Below are 16,052 nucleotides of genomic sequence, written 5' to 3'. Positions count from 1 at the left end.
CTTGTGAATTATTCCAGAACCTGTGCCTGCTGATCCCGAAAATCTCAGACAGGACTAAACCAGTTCGTTAATGATCAACCATGGCCCATCAGCGGAGAACTCCAATTATTTTCATACTTCATTTCCAACATCATCCGGCCAGGAAAAGTTACCAAACTCACCACCCTTCATTCACTGGTGCCAACTAACTGCTCATTCCCTTGCTCAGATGTAAAACTAGCAGGAATATGCACGGAAGGGGAATTCTTACTGCAAAAGCACCTTGACTGGGCTTTCATCGAGAAACTGACACGAATTGGAAGTTGGTAAAGAAATACAAGCATAGATCATTTGCTCAGGACCTGCGAAACTGGTCTTAAAGACTGCAAGTGGGGTGACTCTACCATGAGGTTTTGCAAATTCCAGCTTCATATCTGGAACACAAATAAAGCCTGAAACGAACATGCTGTAGTCGGTTACCATATCCGCTGAAAAAATCACCAATGTCAGGCATTTTAAGCCATCAAGCAAATTGGAAGAGGGTCCCTCTCAACCCATGGCAACTTATACAGAACATAGACGAAAAAATGATAAAACCTACAAATCAACCCCATTGAGGGATTACATTCAAAAAGAAAAGAAATGCAAAAACTTGTAATAATTAATTGACAGCCAGCCCAGGAGCTACAAAACCGCAGCTGGAAGTTTGACACAATTCAAACTCCAGCTACAACACCCCCATTATTGTGCTCACTGAAAGATGGACACTGCACTATCTCTAGTTTGCTATTTTCCTATTTCATTCCCTTTCTATTTGCTGTACATGACAATAACACCACCTATTCTTAAATGGGCCCCTTTTTCTTCAAAATGAATTGTCGCTGCTATTTACAAGCTCAGCCAATAGTGTTGTCTGAAGACGGGTCAAGAAACGCTTGCGGAGCTGTTGAGACAGTTTTGCCTTTCCTCCACACACCCCTGCATGTACTGGTTTATATGCAGCGCCTTTGAAACATGGAGATCATTCAGCCATCTCTGCTTTCTGCAGTGTAGCCCTCAAGTCCAGATACAGGTGCTGTGGTGGAATGAGAGCAAAGCTGTTGCATCACTTCATTCAATGGGCCCATGCTGCGGCAATCTGAACCAAGAAGGCACACTATCAACTCAGACAACTTCTTCCAAAGTAAAAACTACAGCTATTGAGATGAGAAGTGAAAGCAGGAAAGGCACTAGGGAGTTTACTACTTAAAAAAGAGATCAATTATCAGATAATATGTGAAGTGGTAAAATTAGACCTATCAACAAAGGCTCAGATGCACACTTTCTTCAGAAAATGCATCCATCCAAATAGCAACTGAAAAAGATTTCAAGCAACAATTCCAGGTTGGCAGTTGTGCCATTTTTCAAAGACTATCTGCATTTTGTCATACTTAATGAACAGCAAACAAATGACCAATCAGTTGCCTAAATTCATTACCTTAAAGAGATGCCTGATTATATTAAGTAGAAGAAATAAGAGAAAAGAAATTACCACAAACGCATGTGTTCTACCACTTGTGGCACATTTTTTGACCTGCTTGGAGGCTTGCCGGTCCGAGGAACCCCAAGCATTCGGAGCCTTGTACAAAAAAAATTACCGCTTCAAAATGCTTGACTGTGTATCATATGGCCTCCAGGGTTATTGATGCTTTGGTAAAAACTGACAAAACAAATGGTGCTTCTTCTCCAGGTTGGATTGTAGTGGGCACTATTGTGTATCCCTTCGGATAAGGTTCCAAGACCAATTCACATGATATTTCTCTTGAGTTGACATAATCCGTACCACCAACTGATTCATGCAGGTAAATATTGTATGCAGCTCGACGGCCACGTGTCTTGAGTATTCTCATTCCAATATAAAACATAGATGAATCATGGCTAGATTGATAGTTCCTGAAACCAGTGGTCTTTCTGGAAAAACTCACACCCTAGTAAAAAAAAATGATGAATAGTGAGATCAAGTTTCCAAGAAAAGTATGGACGCATGATCAATCAAGATAATACATACCTGGGTCAGGGTGATAAATACATGAATCGGGAATGATGCCTCAGGGCCTAATGCTCTCAGTCTGAACTGTGGATTTTGATGCCACGAGTCATAATCTTGGCAACCCCCAGCACTATAGCCATGCCACTGGCCATGGACAGAATAACGCATCTCCGCGGGGTAGACCCGGCAAACATAAATAGAGCGAAAGTGGATTTGAAAGTCTTGCCATGACATCCAGAATATCCCATCCTTTGACTATTGAGCAACAAAATGATCCGAGAACATGCAATACAAACTTGTTGAGATAGATTCATAATATTTTGAGCAAAAACCAAAAATAAATATCATGCAATATGATTAATTTTTAAGCACAGATTAAGTGAATGTTTTATAATATAAGAATGAAGCTATAAGCTACTGACAGAATACAACACATCAACAATAAAATTCCATCCCTACAAAGCAAAAATTAGTAGAATAAGAACCTGAGGAACATGCTTAAGCTTGTGCTTCATCCTGTCTGTCCATTCAGGTGATGAGTCAGACCAAGGGCCATTCCACTCAACCTCATTGGCCCATGGATTTCGAACCTGAACAAGCTTGTGCCCATCTACTTCTCTTACCTGAATCATCAATTGAACAGGAACGGAAAATTTCAACAATTAATAATTTAGCTTTCTGAACATAACTGGAGGCGGACATGTATAACAATCAACATCACAATGTACCTGCAATATTGAGTAAGCATGGCCTTGAACAATTCCACTAGATGAAATGTGTACATCTGAGCCTGATGGACTCCCAGCACCAAGCAGAAAGCCTTCTCGCTTGAAATGCAACAATTGGGACCATAACCTTCCGCTTGCCAGATCAATCTGTGCTTGAGAACTCCTCATGTCAATCTCTTCCCCAGCACCCCCCGTGAGGTCCACAAGTGCATCTTGCACAAGCCCACCTTCTAATGCCTCATATGAACCATGAAGCTTGGCATAAGCCTTCTCCAAGATAGAGACCCAGAGTTCACTAAGTTTCTTACTAGTAGCAAATGCTGGTTTTCCAGGTGACTCGCAAGGAATCCAATCATCAACCACCACAGGGACCCATTCACCCTACAAGAACTAAGTGAGACTTCCGACCAGAGCACCACATGGATGCATCATGCAAAAAAATAGCATACTTGTCCCAAATAATGTAAGTATGATCTATTCATCTTGGATGCAATCATGGAGCTATTAGATATATGCAAATTCTTCACAAGTAACATTCATATATTAGAAGCAGCCTAATATGCATACATAAATGAAGCAACATTGGAAGAGGTTCAAGCTCTAGAAGAAATACGCAGACACATTATTAAATAGCACTAGATGTCCCCTTTCCTTCCACTTATCCTAAGAGTACTAAGAAAGGCACAGAGAAAACAGGGGCGGGCACTTTGCAAATACAGGTGTCAAGGCTCACAAAAAAGTAAATTACTGGCCTATCCCACCTGATCTGCAGCTATTCATATTATTGAATAGAAACATTTGTGCAAACAAGTGCCACAAAAAAGGTAATTTTAATCAAAAGGCATCAAGTACCAAAATCCTACATGCTGGAAGATGTAGGCTAGCAGATCAATTGCCTGTCCCTTAATGCTATAAAAATGCATTTCTGAGATACATAGAATATACCATTCTATAGACCATGATTTCATGAGTATTATGGATAGTTAAAAAATATTAATTTTCAGGTGCGCAAGTTACAATAACAGACAAGAAACCTGTTGAGGATTGTCTGCCAGTCTCCCTACCCATTGAATTTTTTATTTAAAAAATGTGCACATGCATATAAGGAAACAAAAACAAGAGGCACCCAATTATAGTCTACCATTGTTTAAAAAATTAAAATAGTATGAAGTATTTACGGGAAAAGTAGTGTAGTTAAGCCAATCTAATAGGCCATAACAACTAAAAGTATCACAAGTAATTTTCTTCGGAAGGTTTAAGTGGTGGCATATACATTTGCATGTTGGTTTGTTGCAACCCAGCATTTAACTTGCTAGAAAATTGATGCCCATATATTCAAACAGTGTAATCCATAAGCCAGCATGATAGCCCCGTATGCAGGCCTACAGTTAATAGGCATCTGAATGGTGAGTAAATAATACCATGGCAACTAAAAGGGCTTAACTGGATGAACACCGGACAAATTAAACAGGTGCAGGTGCAGGTGGAGGTTTGGAGAATTTAGGAAATCATAAATCATACATTCCGGCAACAAAAGAGATGATGATTTGGAGAGAAGCCAAAAACACCTCAAAAAGGGAAGGGGAACAAAGGCTTCCTAAAGACTTGAGGGGCCCATATCTGAAGAAAATGCATATGATTGAGTCAACATGTTAGGCCTGAAACCACCTGAAAGATTGGTTCATACACTTGAGGCCATGGCATGTCCAGTGGCCGCACAAGAGGAATGCATAAACAACCCCTTTAGTGGCTGGAGGCTGGCGTCATTGCTTGGTGCAATAGTAAAAGGCTTCGGCTGACAAGCAAAATGGCATGGGTTCGAGTCCTGGGGGCAGCGACTTTGTGCAAAAAAATGTCAAACTGTAGGTCTGTCCCAAGTGCAAAATAGAGATTCTAGAAAGACCACACAGAGAGCTTCAAGTATAATACATGCATCCAGTAGGAATACCCCTATCTTTATAAGTACAAATCAACTGAATCTAGAATGAACACAGAAAGAAAGTATACTCGTGCAAACTTATGTATGACATCTTCCAATACCATCTACCAAGACCGTCCTCCCAAGTGTCCTCCAATACATGAATGATCTTTAATATAAATTGTATACCCAATAATGGAACAAAACATTGACCTCCTCAAAAAGATGTTAAAGACCTTGCAAACAATTTTGCACTCTTAGAATAGGATAATACGGCCCCTAACAATACAGGCATGGCCTGTATCCCCATTACAGTACTATAAGAATGGTTGGCAGTTTATGACCCAATCCGCAACTGACCCAAGATAAGTGGGTTCAGGTTCAGCATAAATGGGCGCAGGTCATAAACCGGCCAACCATGTCCGATTTATCAAATAGGTCAGGTCCAGATTTAGGCTCCTGATCTGTCTAACCCTTAGTAGTCAAAATCTTCTACCTCGGACAATGAACCTGATTCAAAATCTTCCCGAGATCTTGAACATGCACTCACTTCCTATGTGTTTCGTTAGTAAAAGTGTTTCTAAAATATCTCCTTGCACCCGTACCCGCTCCCAATTCTAGCAACCAAGGTACAACCTACTTCAACCAGCTTAAAATTTGGATCAGGTTGACACGGTTACAAACTAACCCGTTTAGCCTGTTTATGACCCATTTAACTTGTTATCAAAAATCTAACCCGATTCAACTAGTTTATTAAACAGGTTATGAATGTCAGGTTGGATTTCTGATCCATTTAACGAGCAATTTGGGCTCAAGTTGAAACCATGTCTCAAACTGACTCAACCCGACACATTGCCACTCCTACCTAAAAGCGTGTTTTGAGCAGTTAGGACCACCGTTAAGCATGTCCACAATGTATATTACTACTGAAAAGATCCAAGGGCATGGATAGTTTTGACTATATAAATAATTAAAGCAGTTCCTTAACATCATTAGATTTATTTGTTTTTAAAAAGGATTGATTTTATAGAACACTGTTTTATTAATATATAATTTGAACAATATTTATTATGATTCATGGTTTTAAATAGCAATCATTATCAAGACACTGTTTCCATGTTTTAAACAAGCACATGAACCTACAAAAAATGAACATCATTTATAAATGCCGAATGCTGAAGAAGCTTATATTATAGTTATTATGAGCATTCTTTAAGCCATTATATTAAGAAATCCAAAAGTATCTTTATTACTATTTATCTAAATCCAAAATGCCACATACATCTACCACACACATACGATAACATTATTACTGGTGCTGCCGAACTGCATCAAGCAATTCAAAAAAAAATAGGTTTTGAAACAAATCCTGCCAAATAATAGGCTGTGACAAACTACAATATCATAACGGTACAATAGTTTAGCAGATTACAAAAAAAATTGCTTTAAACAGTTGATGTAAATATTAAAATGGTGCTTTCTCAAGAATTCAATTTTACTGGCACTTACAGAAATTGGTGCACCAGGCAGGATGTCAAGGTTAGTGGAAAATAGCACAAAAACCCAGCATACTTACTCAGACAGTCACATAGTATTCACAATAATAATTTTCATAATATTTGCATAATGTTGACAACTATTTGTCATATGCATACTTACTCGAGCTTTGTCCAACAATTCAATTATAGTGGTGCTTTAAGACCAAGGTCCATAAGGCAGGATGGTGAGGATGGTGGAAAATAGCAAAAAGCCCAGCATACTTGCTCAGGAGCTCAAATAATATTTACATTCTTTCTCCACTTCAGAGTTTATATGGAAGGGTGTATTCATGAATAAAAAGATGCCAAGATAAGATGGAAAGCGGAGACCAAATAACATACGGGCGTGAAAGTGAAATAAGTCCGGACGGAGGCATGCAAGACCAAGCTCGAGGAGTTTGTGATATATATAAAAGACCTAGTTGTCCAGATTGTTGCCCATCAGTTTTCCAACTTGGAACATTACAAATCTGTATTGGACAGCATGATTGTCTATTGTTGCATGCATACAACATACAATGCTATTGTTTGACAAAATCAATTATTGACTACCTAAACAAGCAAGAAACAATTTTGGTTGATTGTCTGAAATCAATAAAGTTTCTACTCAAATCCAAACAGTTGTAGCATAATGTATTGTGGATTATTATCTCAAACAAAATATTGATTTTCCTTTTTGGTATCTGGAACTTTGGTAGTGAACAACTGACATCTCTTTCGAGTCACTTCATTTTACATGTGACGATATATCAATAATATTACATATTGTTACTAGCATAAATGGATGATTGTGAATCTGAAAATACTTCTGACCTTCTTAGCCTGCACTCTTGATAATCAGGACATGAGATAGGTAGGTCAATTATAGAACTCTCTGTGTCCTGTCTCCCCACTTATCTCAAGGCCTTATTACCATAAGACCCACTAATCTCTAGAGGTCCAGACCTCCTAGATTAGAAAGAGACATGGATAAAAGGATCCAGAGAAAACTCAAGTATAGCATGTAAAAACACTCATAGTTAAACATACCAAAGTTTCAGAATACAAGTTCCACACCTGAATACAAAAGCGAACAGTATAGATCCCCTCCTCATTATACTCTGGTGTGATTATAACCTCTGATATGCGAGCCACCTCAGTAAGAACAGCAACAGCACTTAGAAACCAGCAGTCACCTAACCTACCCTGTAAATAAGAAACATTGTCCAACTCTCTGTAATAAGAATCATAAGAGCACCATATATCGACTTTATAATTCTTTTATAAAACTAAAATAAAAAGGCATAGTAAACAATAATCAGAAATTCAATATGGCAGTATAAGGATGAGTTGTACCTGACAAACATCTGAAGAATTTACAGAACCAGAAAATAAACAGGGCTGAGAACCTATGCAGCTCTCTTTCACTATATCGGTTGGTCTCATCCACTCAGAAACAACCTGAGGTGGTGAAGAAATGTTAACCATGAGCAGAAAAACAATTTTAGCAAATTGCTCACACATCTATGGTGATAAACAAACATCAACAATGAGTAGAATTCTTACCTGCAATTTTGGAGGAGGATTTCCTGGATCCATATACAAAGATCGATCATTTGGAGGAAACTCTTGATCTGTGAAAGTTGTTTCACCTCTTGCCAAAAGAGCTTCCTTGACAGCCATTTCAACTGATAACATACGTTGATTAATTTCCTCTTGAGTTTCAAACCTAGGCCTCCTTAATCTTTTGGTAAAGGAATCAATATCGATTGCCACTCCTTCCCGTCCAGACCTTCTTTTCCTCCCGCTTGAGTATTGCCCATCCCAGTCCACATCCTCTCTATCATATAGCTCAACATCTGCTTCTTCACTTTCCCAGTCAACTACCTGTTTATACAAGGGAGTATCAATAAAAAACAAAAATAAATAAATTCTAGGAACTAATGACAGATGAGATCTTTTCTCTAAATTTCATAATACTCAGTTGATTACAAAACTTATTGAAGATTATCGTATGCCGTACCGTACCGAACCAGACGGTACCAGACGTACCGTACCATACCGGTATCGGTACCGGTGGCGTACCAACTTTTGGAACGCCAAAAAAACTCCATACCGTACCGTATCGATACTATGCTAGTTTGGCACCGGTACAGGGTCCAGTACCGGTACGGCGAATCTTGTTGAAGACTGCATGTGCTAGTACTTCACCCTAGATCAGTACTAGTTAAAAAAGAACAAGATCCACAAAGGGTGGAGCTCAAACAAAATGGGCTCTAAAATTAACAAAAGGGAAGATGCATGACGCAAAGGCATTCTTAGAAACTATAATATGTAGGTTTTTGTACTACTTGTGGTACATGATATCCCAGCAACACAAATTCTAACCAACAGGGTATATACCTCAAAAAGGGTGTGAGTTATTTGCAAAAGACTCAAGGTGGATTTATCAGCACTTTGGTTTCAAGGTTTCAACTTGCAAGAGAACAACTAAGAGCTATCCCTTTTTCTTCGTTTTCCTTTTTGCTGAACTAAAAGGCTGTCACTTGGATATGGCATAGGCTCTGCTTAATGTTTAGCAATCAAGACTTATCTCTTTTTAACACAAACAATTAGGAAAACATGAAAGAGAAGTAAGATAAGGTGAGCTCATGACACGGATTGGCATACCCTTGGAGGCGAATCACACAAGTACCAGCCATCTTCAGGCAGATCAATCAAGTCATACTCGGCAGGGCTTGTGGCAGCATGAAATGCAGCAATCTCGTCTTCGGTCAGGCACCTTCCCCACAGAAAAGCATCCATGATTTGCATCTTAGAGTCAGCACCTTCGCTATCTGACCTTCCAAATGCGTCTAAGTCTGTTGGTGGTCGAGCACCAACCCAAACATCTGTTCCCTGTTCCCAAATGCCACTACTCCCATGCAGTGGTAATCCAATCTGATATCCATCAAAGCCTCCATCTATATAGGAAGTTGCCTCACCTAAGTCAGCATCAATAGTCACTGTGACAATATGCCACCTGCAGATCAGATTAAACACGCATCATAAAATTAGCAGGTAAATCTACGAAAGCAATATAACCATGTTTCTACAACAGTCTTAGATTAATATCAAGTAATTTTAAGACTCAACTTTTTTGAGGAATAAACTAAAAAATATGCAACAAAGCAAGAAAGTAATGAAAATAGTTTTGATGACAGCCCACACCTTCCATCTGCAATGCTTGCAGCTCCTATGCACCATTCTTTAGCAACTGTTGTCAACCTGTCACCTTTTGTAACCAATCTAAGACCAACCTGTCCAGCCTCAATGCCTTGTTCTGAACCAGCCACAAGGATTTCCCAGCAGGATTTCTTTTGAAATTCAGTTCCTAAAAGACAAACTGGACCAGACTCTGGTTGAATCATCACCGCAATGGAGAAGCTAACCTTTTGAATTTGACAAAGACTTGGATCAATCTGTCCACAATGTCTGCCTACACTCCTAGGTTCATCATCAAGTATGCACACAGTGCCTGGAATGCCAGTCTGCGAAAGAGTTCGTGCTAACAACTTAAAAAGATTGTACATGAAAGGCATGTTAGATAGCAAAATTTGAACACCATAAATTCTACTAAAATGGAACAATACCACCATTAGCGCCCTTAACTCTATTACAGCATCAGGTACATAAGGTTGCAGTATCTCATAAAAGCCTATTATTTACTCTAACTCACTATTTTAGAACGGACACATATAGCATGTCTACATCCATGCATGCATATTTATGTACATAGACATAGCTTTACATGCCCATGTCAATAGTACTACGTTTTTAGCCAGACACTTTTCCCCTCTTAATAATAAAGATCTTAACCCTCTGCTTCTCTGCCATCACCAACATCTCCATAACCACCATAGCTTTCTTCATGGTTCCTCGACCATCATTCCACATGTTCATTCCCTCTCTACCAAGAAATATCTAATTCACACTTATGGATAATTAAGCAGCCATTTGTAATACGTACAGAAAAAAAGATAAAATGTACCTGCTCTGCTCGGCGAGCCAACTGTGCTGCACGAATGCGGCGTGCTATGCTAGAAACTCGCTCCCTTGCAAAAGAGTCGTCCAAAACAGAATCCCCCCCAGCAGCACGCACTGCAGCTGCCATAGCTGCAGCCTCCCTATTCCCGGCATTTGGAATAGAGGATATTAAAGATGTCTCTATCTCCTTCCATTTACGTTCCTCTTTCTCCAGAAGTGCCTTCCTTCTTTCTTTTCCCTTTCCCTCCTCTTCCCGTCTTTGCATCAAAAGTTCTTCTTCCATCTCCTTTTCCCTTATGTAACTACAAAGATCCATAATAATTATAATCATTAAGATTATTAAACTTAATTCTTCAATTTGAACAACACATGTTTGCAATGAACCCAATAGAAGGCCAAATGGACTAAAGACTCACCTTTCCTGAATTATTTCAAATTGTATGCGGTCCTCAGGCATCCATTTCTTGATTTCTTTGGCACTTAAATCAGACAGGCCAATACTGTCAAGGAAAAGTCTAAGGCGGACTTCATCCTGTCATAACACAAAGCATACTCAAGAATGCAGCAACAACAAAAAAAAAAATCTATGGACTATGGATAAAGAATCCACAATGAACAGTTTTTGCTCACCTGCACTTGCTCAGCTTTAGCAGTCAAACCAAGCAAAAGCAGCAAATAACCACCAAATTTATCCCACATATAAACCCATTCGGTATCGATTGCTTCTTCTAAAGCTAGGATACGTGCATGTGCACACATTTTTCTCCTGTAATCTACATCAGTAGAAGAGACATGGCGATATGTCAGGCCACTCTTTATTCTGCAAAGGAATGAACCAGCAGCGATTTCTTCATTTTTCAGGCGATCTCTCAGCTTCATGACATCAGCTCTGGGAAGAACAAAATTTCCAGCCCTGTCTAGTGTAATGGTAGGGTCTCCAATTAACAAAGCAGCTGAGCTGGCAGACCTTTGTGGGGCTGAGTAAGTTCCAGATAACGCATTCCTGGTCTAAATTGTCCAACAAGTAGAATATAGAAATAAGAATTATTACAAATATTAACTACGAATGCTAAGACATGGAAATGACAAACCAAAAATTCACCACATTATCCCATTGCATTAAAGATGAAAGAAATGAGGTCAAACATAGCAGGGTACTGTTGAAATAAAGAATGAAATACATGAGCTAAAACAGTGTAACAAGCTCAAATACACCATGCTGTACATAAAGAAAATCAGGAAGACATACTCAAGCCAAGAATAAAACAAGGAAATGAACACCGCATTGAACAAACATGTGATTCAACAAAACAGGGCAATGGGAAATGCTATGTCTCCCCAAAAAACTCCCGGAAATGGCTGCCACGAATTCCTAGAAACCAACAAGAGCAAAGTTGGCATTTTGGCGCCAATTGATAAACTGAATTGCCTGCGTATGGCACCAATAAACAGGTTTACACCCATTCAGGGATTTCTTGAGGAAACATTGCAGCAATCTATGGTAATTAACAGAGCACATCCCTAAGGCTTCTAGTTTGAGAGAGATTGCTCAGACCTGGGACTCAAACAAGAGAGCTTACCAGAGATTGGCCTGATGTCTGGATTATGTTTTAATCGTCTCCAGTATGTAATTTAGAACATGAAGGACCAATATTAACCAGTCAAGTTGGTCTGGCATACTTATGTATTGTTTATTTGCTTTAGGAAATGAATTAAGGAACTGTTCCCAGGTGTAAGTGTCCTATCATAACCTAAATAAAATCCTGACAGAAGATTGATTGGCATTATCAGCATAAAGAAAGAATTTCAGAAGCTTAGCTATCAATATAAGACATAAAAATTGTTGGATCTAATATATGGTCCATCGTCTAATCTCTATTTTAGATAAGCATATCAAAAGAGACTCATACACTGGCTATGTTACGTGGAGTCGTGTTCATGTGTCAAGTGCGTATGTGTCTGAGCTTCAGATCAATATAATATCCAAGAATTTCTTCTTACAGAGCCATGTGCAAGTGTCATACGAATATACACATTTAAGTGTCAAGTGCCCGAAATTGTAGGGTCTACATGCTGTAAGTATGCAGGGAACATTTTACTCATAAATAATATTTCTTTCATGGATGCTGGGAGGCCAGCGAATTGGTGGACACTTGCAAACTGCTGAGTAAACAGAAAAATCTTGGACCTTCTGTGAACCAGCATTTCCTTAGTTCAACTCCATGTGTCTGTGAGTTGGGCCAATTTTGTTTGGATGGTCAATTTTATCCATTTGTGCACCATTATGAATGATAACAGAAATGAATGCGATTGGTAGTAATGTTTCCTGCACACTTTGACTGATTCAGAAGCTCCTCTGGAATCCCTTGCAGTGATTTTATAAGGTAGATTTTCTATAACCTGGGGAAGCCAATAGCGTCTTGGGGACCACAAAAGGTGATTACATGGCTACATGCAGATTTTATGGTGGCACTACAACTAATTTTATTGAGGCAGAAACCCCTGTGGAAACTTCGAAGAGAGCTTGTGCTGATTATCTAAGCCACTTATAGCTGAAGAAATTACAATGGTATAACCTCATGGGCCAAATGTTAAAGGTTTTTGTGAAATCCTGCTTCAATAATTTATATGAGATGTGAAAAAATACCAGAGTGGGATTTCCTTCTCTAAATCGTAATTGTTGGTAACCTTTTGCTGAGATCGGCTATTGGGTTTCTTCAAATCCCTTCACATCAGTCTCATCTTAAATACTTACCAATGCTAAATATACATTTTAAACACTTGAAGAAACCACTTGTGGACTAGAGACCGATATAAAATAAAATACAAAAAGCCAATATCCACATATCATCTGATTTCGATATGTCATGAGCCACGGCTAACAATTAACATCAAAGAAGTACAAAATTATATATAAAACCCATCCATAACAATCTTTCTATAATCAGAAGCTCAACAAGCACTAATACATGAATTAGAGGACAAGGAAGCTACATATGCAACCCGAGAGGAAAAAATGACAGAAACAAGAGAATAATAAGCAATAGGCTGAGTGAGATACGCTTATTTGCTTAGTTATCAAAACCACACTCTCAAGTCTCAAGTAAACAATGGTCAAGAAAATAAGATCAATGACAAAGATACACACATGCTGGATTTATGGGAAAACACTAAAAAAGATACAAAAGCAACTTATCAATTTATGCACATAGCATGTGAAATGCCCCAGTTATTCATTACCACAAAGCATCTAAGTTGTCAGGAAATATTGAGGGGATAAAAAGACATGAAAACCAACCAAAGTTATTATTTTGGAAAAATGGCAAAAAAACATATAGGAACTTGAGCTACAACTATTCCACACTACAAGCTCACCTTGGCGGCAGATCGAGCAATTGCCTGAACAACCGTATCCTTGCTAAGAAAATGAACAGCATCTTCCATCATCTGGCCACAACATATATATAAATATATTAACTGGATTCGACAGATTAAACAACAAAAAACATCAAAAAGCAAATTAACAAAAAAATAAGCAAATATGTTCGAATCATATCATTAGTGACAAATATACACCAACCTTAAGCGTCAGACATGGGCGAGAAACAGCAAAACCGAAGGCAACGACAAGAGTAATTGCCGATACGGCAGCACCAGCAAAAGGTGGGTATATTTTCAAACTAGCAATGACGCCCCATCCCTCAATAGCCAAAGCGATCCCGTACAGAACAAGAAAGGCGTGACTGTCAAAGAACAACTTAGATGAGCATCAGAGATAATGTACAGAAGGGATAAAACAAAACCTGGAAGAAACAACTGCACAGAATTCAGGCCTCAGACCTACCTAACATTTTTTGCGCAATCTGCATGAGCATCATAGACATACACTGGTAAAACCCTTGGAGAATATACAACAATAGGGGGTGAAAGAAGCACCTGAGTAGGACAGATTTTTTGTCACAGAAAAAACTGGAGAGCTAGAGGAAATTGAAAACAGATAACTCAAAGTATATTTTCAAATAGAATAATCTAACCCAAAGCATTTAACAAGTATAGTACTAAACAGGGCATAAGAGAGTAATTGTAGCTTCTCAATAATTAGAGTAACTTACAGTCAACGCCCTTCCTGCAAGAAGAAATAGAAAGGCAAAGTATCCAACTGATGCACCAACAAATGGTTTTCCTGCAACCAAAATATATTTAAATTTTTATTAGAAATTAGAGAAGTACATTTTAAAAGTTGAGCAAATGGATCAAGTAAATAAGCATGGCATCCTTTTACTCACCTTCAAACAACCCAACTAGAAATGCAGCCAAAGCCAGAAGAAAAGCCAGAAAGCAAACTAAGAACATTTGAGTTCTTGTCAGATAGAAATTGTTTGAGGCCCAATAGTGAGCAACACCAATTGCAAGTACAACAAGAAGGATAACCAACAGGAATGCAACCCCAACCTGTCAAGTTCCAACAGATAAACACACAAATTAGCCTGAGAACACTCGAACTGTAATGCAAGAGAGAGAAGGAAGAAGCATTTGTATGCTAAAGCACAAATTTCAAGCACTCACTGTCCAAGGCGTAATTATGACTATGATGGCTGATATTGCACCAAGCAATAACAAAATCCCAATGCCAACAAAAACATAGACTCCACGAGAAAGTTTCCAATCATCATCTTTCCTGCAAAATATTTTTCCATGACAACATTAAGATAATGGTCATCCACCAGGCACATAATCAAATGCAGCTTATGCTAATCCAAGCTAGATTGGACCTTATGCTTACCATTTATATAAGCCAGTAAAGAGTGAAAAGACTGCAGGAATGCAAACCAAGGGAAGCAAAGCAGCAAGAAAGTCAGCCTTCATCGGGATTACATCCTCTCGAGAATTCACCACCCCCCAATATGATGCACCACAAAATGTAACAAGAACAACTGCAGCAAAAGAGAGCAGCATATGTGAGGAAGTTACTTTATTATAATATTTCATGAACAAATAAGCTACGTCGTGCAAATGGGCCAGAACCACAAGGTCCACAACCATAAACAAACCTTATGGCAATGCCATGTTAGTGCAAGTATAACTTACTAGCAAAAAGGCCAACGCAGATAGCAGACGATAATGAGAACCTGTATGTTGCAAACCATGCCACAATAGGCAATACAGCAGTAAATAGTAAAGCAATTGCTGAAGTTAGCGCCCAGCCAATATACATAGATGTTGCATAAGGAGAGTAGGAGCTTCTTTGATCTCCACTCCATCCCTTGTAGCCTAAGTCATCTAAAGGCTCAGCAGATACTATTGCACCAAGACCCAAAACTGATCCAGCAAACATCAATATGCTGACCACAAGAAGAATCCGCTGAAAAAAAATGATACCAATAATGACGCATCAACACAAGATATCATGGATAGGTGAAGTATGCACTGATTTTGTATATTATTGAAAGGGCAAAAATTTGAATTTAATTCACCTGCATAATCAACTAATGGGCCAGAAAAATTCATCAACTTCAAATGTTGAAAGAACAAAGAAACAAGTGTCTCATACTATGAAACCAAATGATAAATATGGCCTCCCATCTATACATCTTTAACAAACTACCAATAATTGATGTTGCTTTAGGCCTAAAAGTACAAGAGATAGTTCATAGTACAACAATAGTCAACAAGCACCATCCATCTTTCTGGAATTCAAGGATCTTCTTTCTTCTTTAACAAGTATGAATCCAGAGACTCACGAACTCCAACTAGTTCTGCACTGGGTTCCCCAACATCTACTGCAACTTCTAATCTTCATTGGAGAGCATACGATCTCAATTAAAGTATATCACATGATCCTCGTCCAGTTTAGC

General features: G+C 38.7%; 1 protein-coding gene across 3 annotated transcripts in view; it reads right to left on the bottom strand.

Moving 5' to 3' along the window:
- Window positions 1-445: 445 nt before the first annotated feature.
- Window positions 446-16,052, bottom strand: part of LOC103714019 (calpain-type cysteine protease ADL1-like) — a 32,987-nt gene continuing 17,380 nt past the window's right edge. The window contains exons 12-33 of one of the 3 annotated variants that reach the window (XR_005512099.1): window positions 15,286-15,559; window positions 14,981-15,131; window positions 14,764-14,875; window positions 14,484-14,649; window positions 14,310-14,380; window positions 14,042-14,133; window positions 13,778-13,940; window positions 13,573-13,644; window positions 10,828-11,205; window positions 10,614-10,729; window positions 10,202-10,499; window positions 9,382-9,725; window positions 8,842-9,193; window positions 7,738-8,058; window positions 7,528-7,632; window positions 7,249-7,377; window positions 2,737-3,117; window positions 2,494-2,631; window positions 2,027-2,263; window positions 1,511-1,946; window positions 1,275-1,408; window positions 446-1,117 (exon numbers count right to left, since the gene is read on the bottom strand). Coding sequence is in view for 1 of the 3 variants with exons in the window: in XM_039127076.1 (XP_038983004.1) it covers window positions 1,641-1,946; window positions 2,027-2,263; window positions 2,494-2,631; window positions 2,737-3,117; window positions 7,249-7,377; window positions 7,528-7,632; window positions 7,738-8,058; window positions 8,842-9,193; window positions 9,382-9,701; window positions 10,202-10,499; window positions 10,614-10,729; window positions 10,828-11,205; window positions 13,573-13,644; window positions 13,778-13,940; window positions 14,042-14,133; window positions 14,310-14,380; window positions 14,484-14,649; window positions 14,764-14,875; window positions 14,981-15,131; window positions 15,286-15,559 (4,182 nt within the window). In the remaining 2 variants the exon portion in view is untranslated. Of the gene's footprint in view, window positions 1,118-1,274; window positions 1,409-1,510; window positions 1,947-2,026; window positions 2,264-2,493; window positions 2,632-2,736; window positions 3,118-7,248; window positions 7,378-7,527; window positions 7,633-7,737; window positions 8,059-8,841; window positions 9,194-9,381; window positions 9,726-10,201; window positions 10,500-10,613; window positions 10,730-10,827; window positions 11,206-13,572; window positions 13,645-13,777; window positions 13,941-14,041; window positions 14,134-14,309; window positions 14,381-14,483; window positions 14,650-14,763; window positions 14,876-14,980; window positions 15,132-15,285; window positions 15,560-16,052 lie in introns of those variants that run through there. The other 2 variants (XR_005512098.1, XM_039127076.1) reach the window with 2 other exon arrangements.

This window comes from Phoenix dactylifera, chromosome 6 (genome assembly GCF_009389715.1).
Source record: "Phoenix dactylifera cultivar Barhee BC4 chromosome 6, palm_55x_up_171113_PBpolish2nd_filt_p, whole genome shotgun sequence".
Classification (NCBI taxonomy): Eukaryota; Viridiplantae; Streptophyta; class Magnoliopsida; order Arecales; family Arecaceae; genus Phoenix; species Phoenix dactylifera.
Note: the sequence above shows the minus strand (reverse complement) of the source record. Positions and strands in the feature narration are given on the sequence as shown.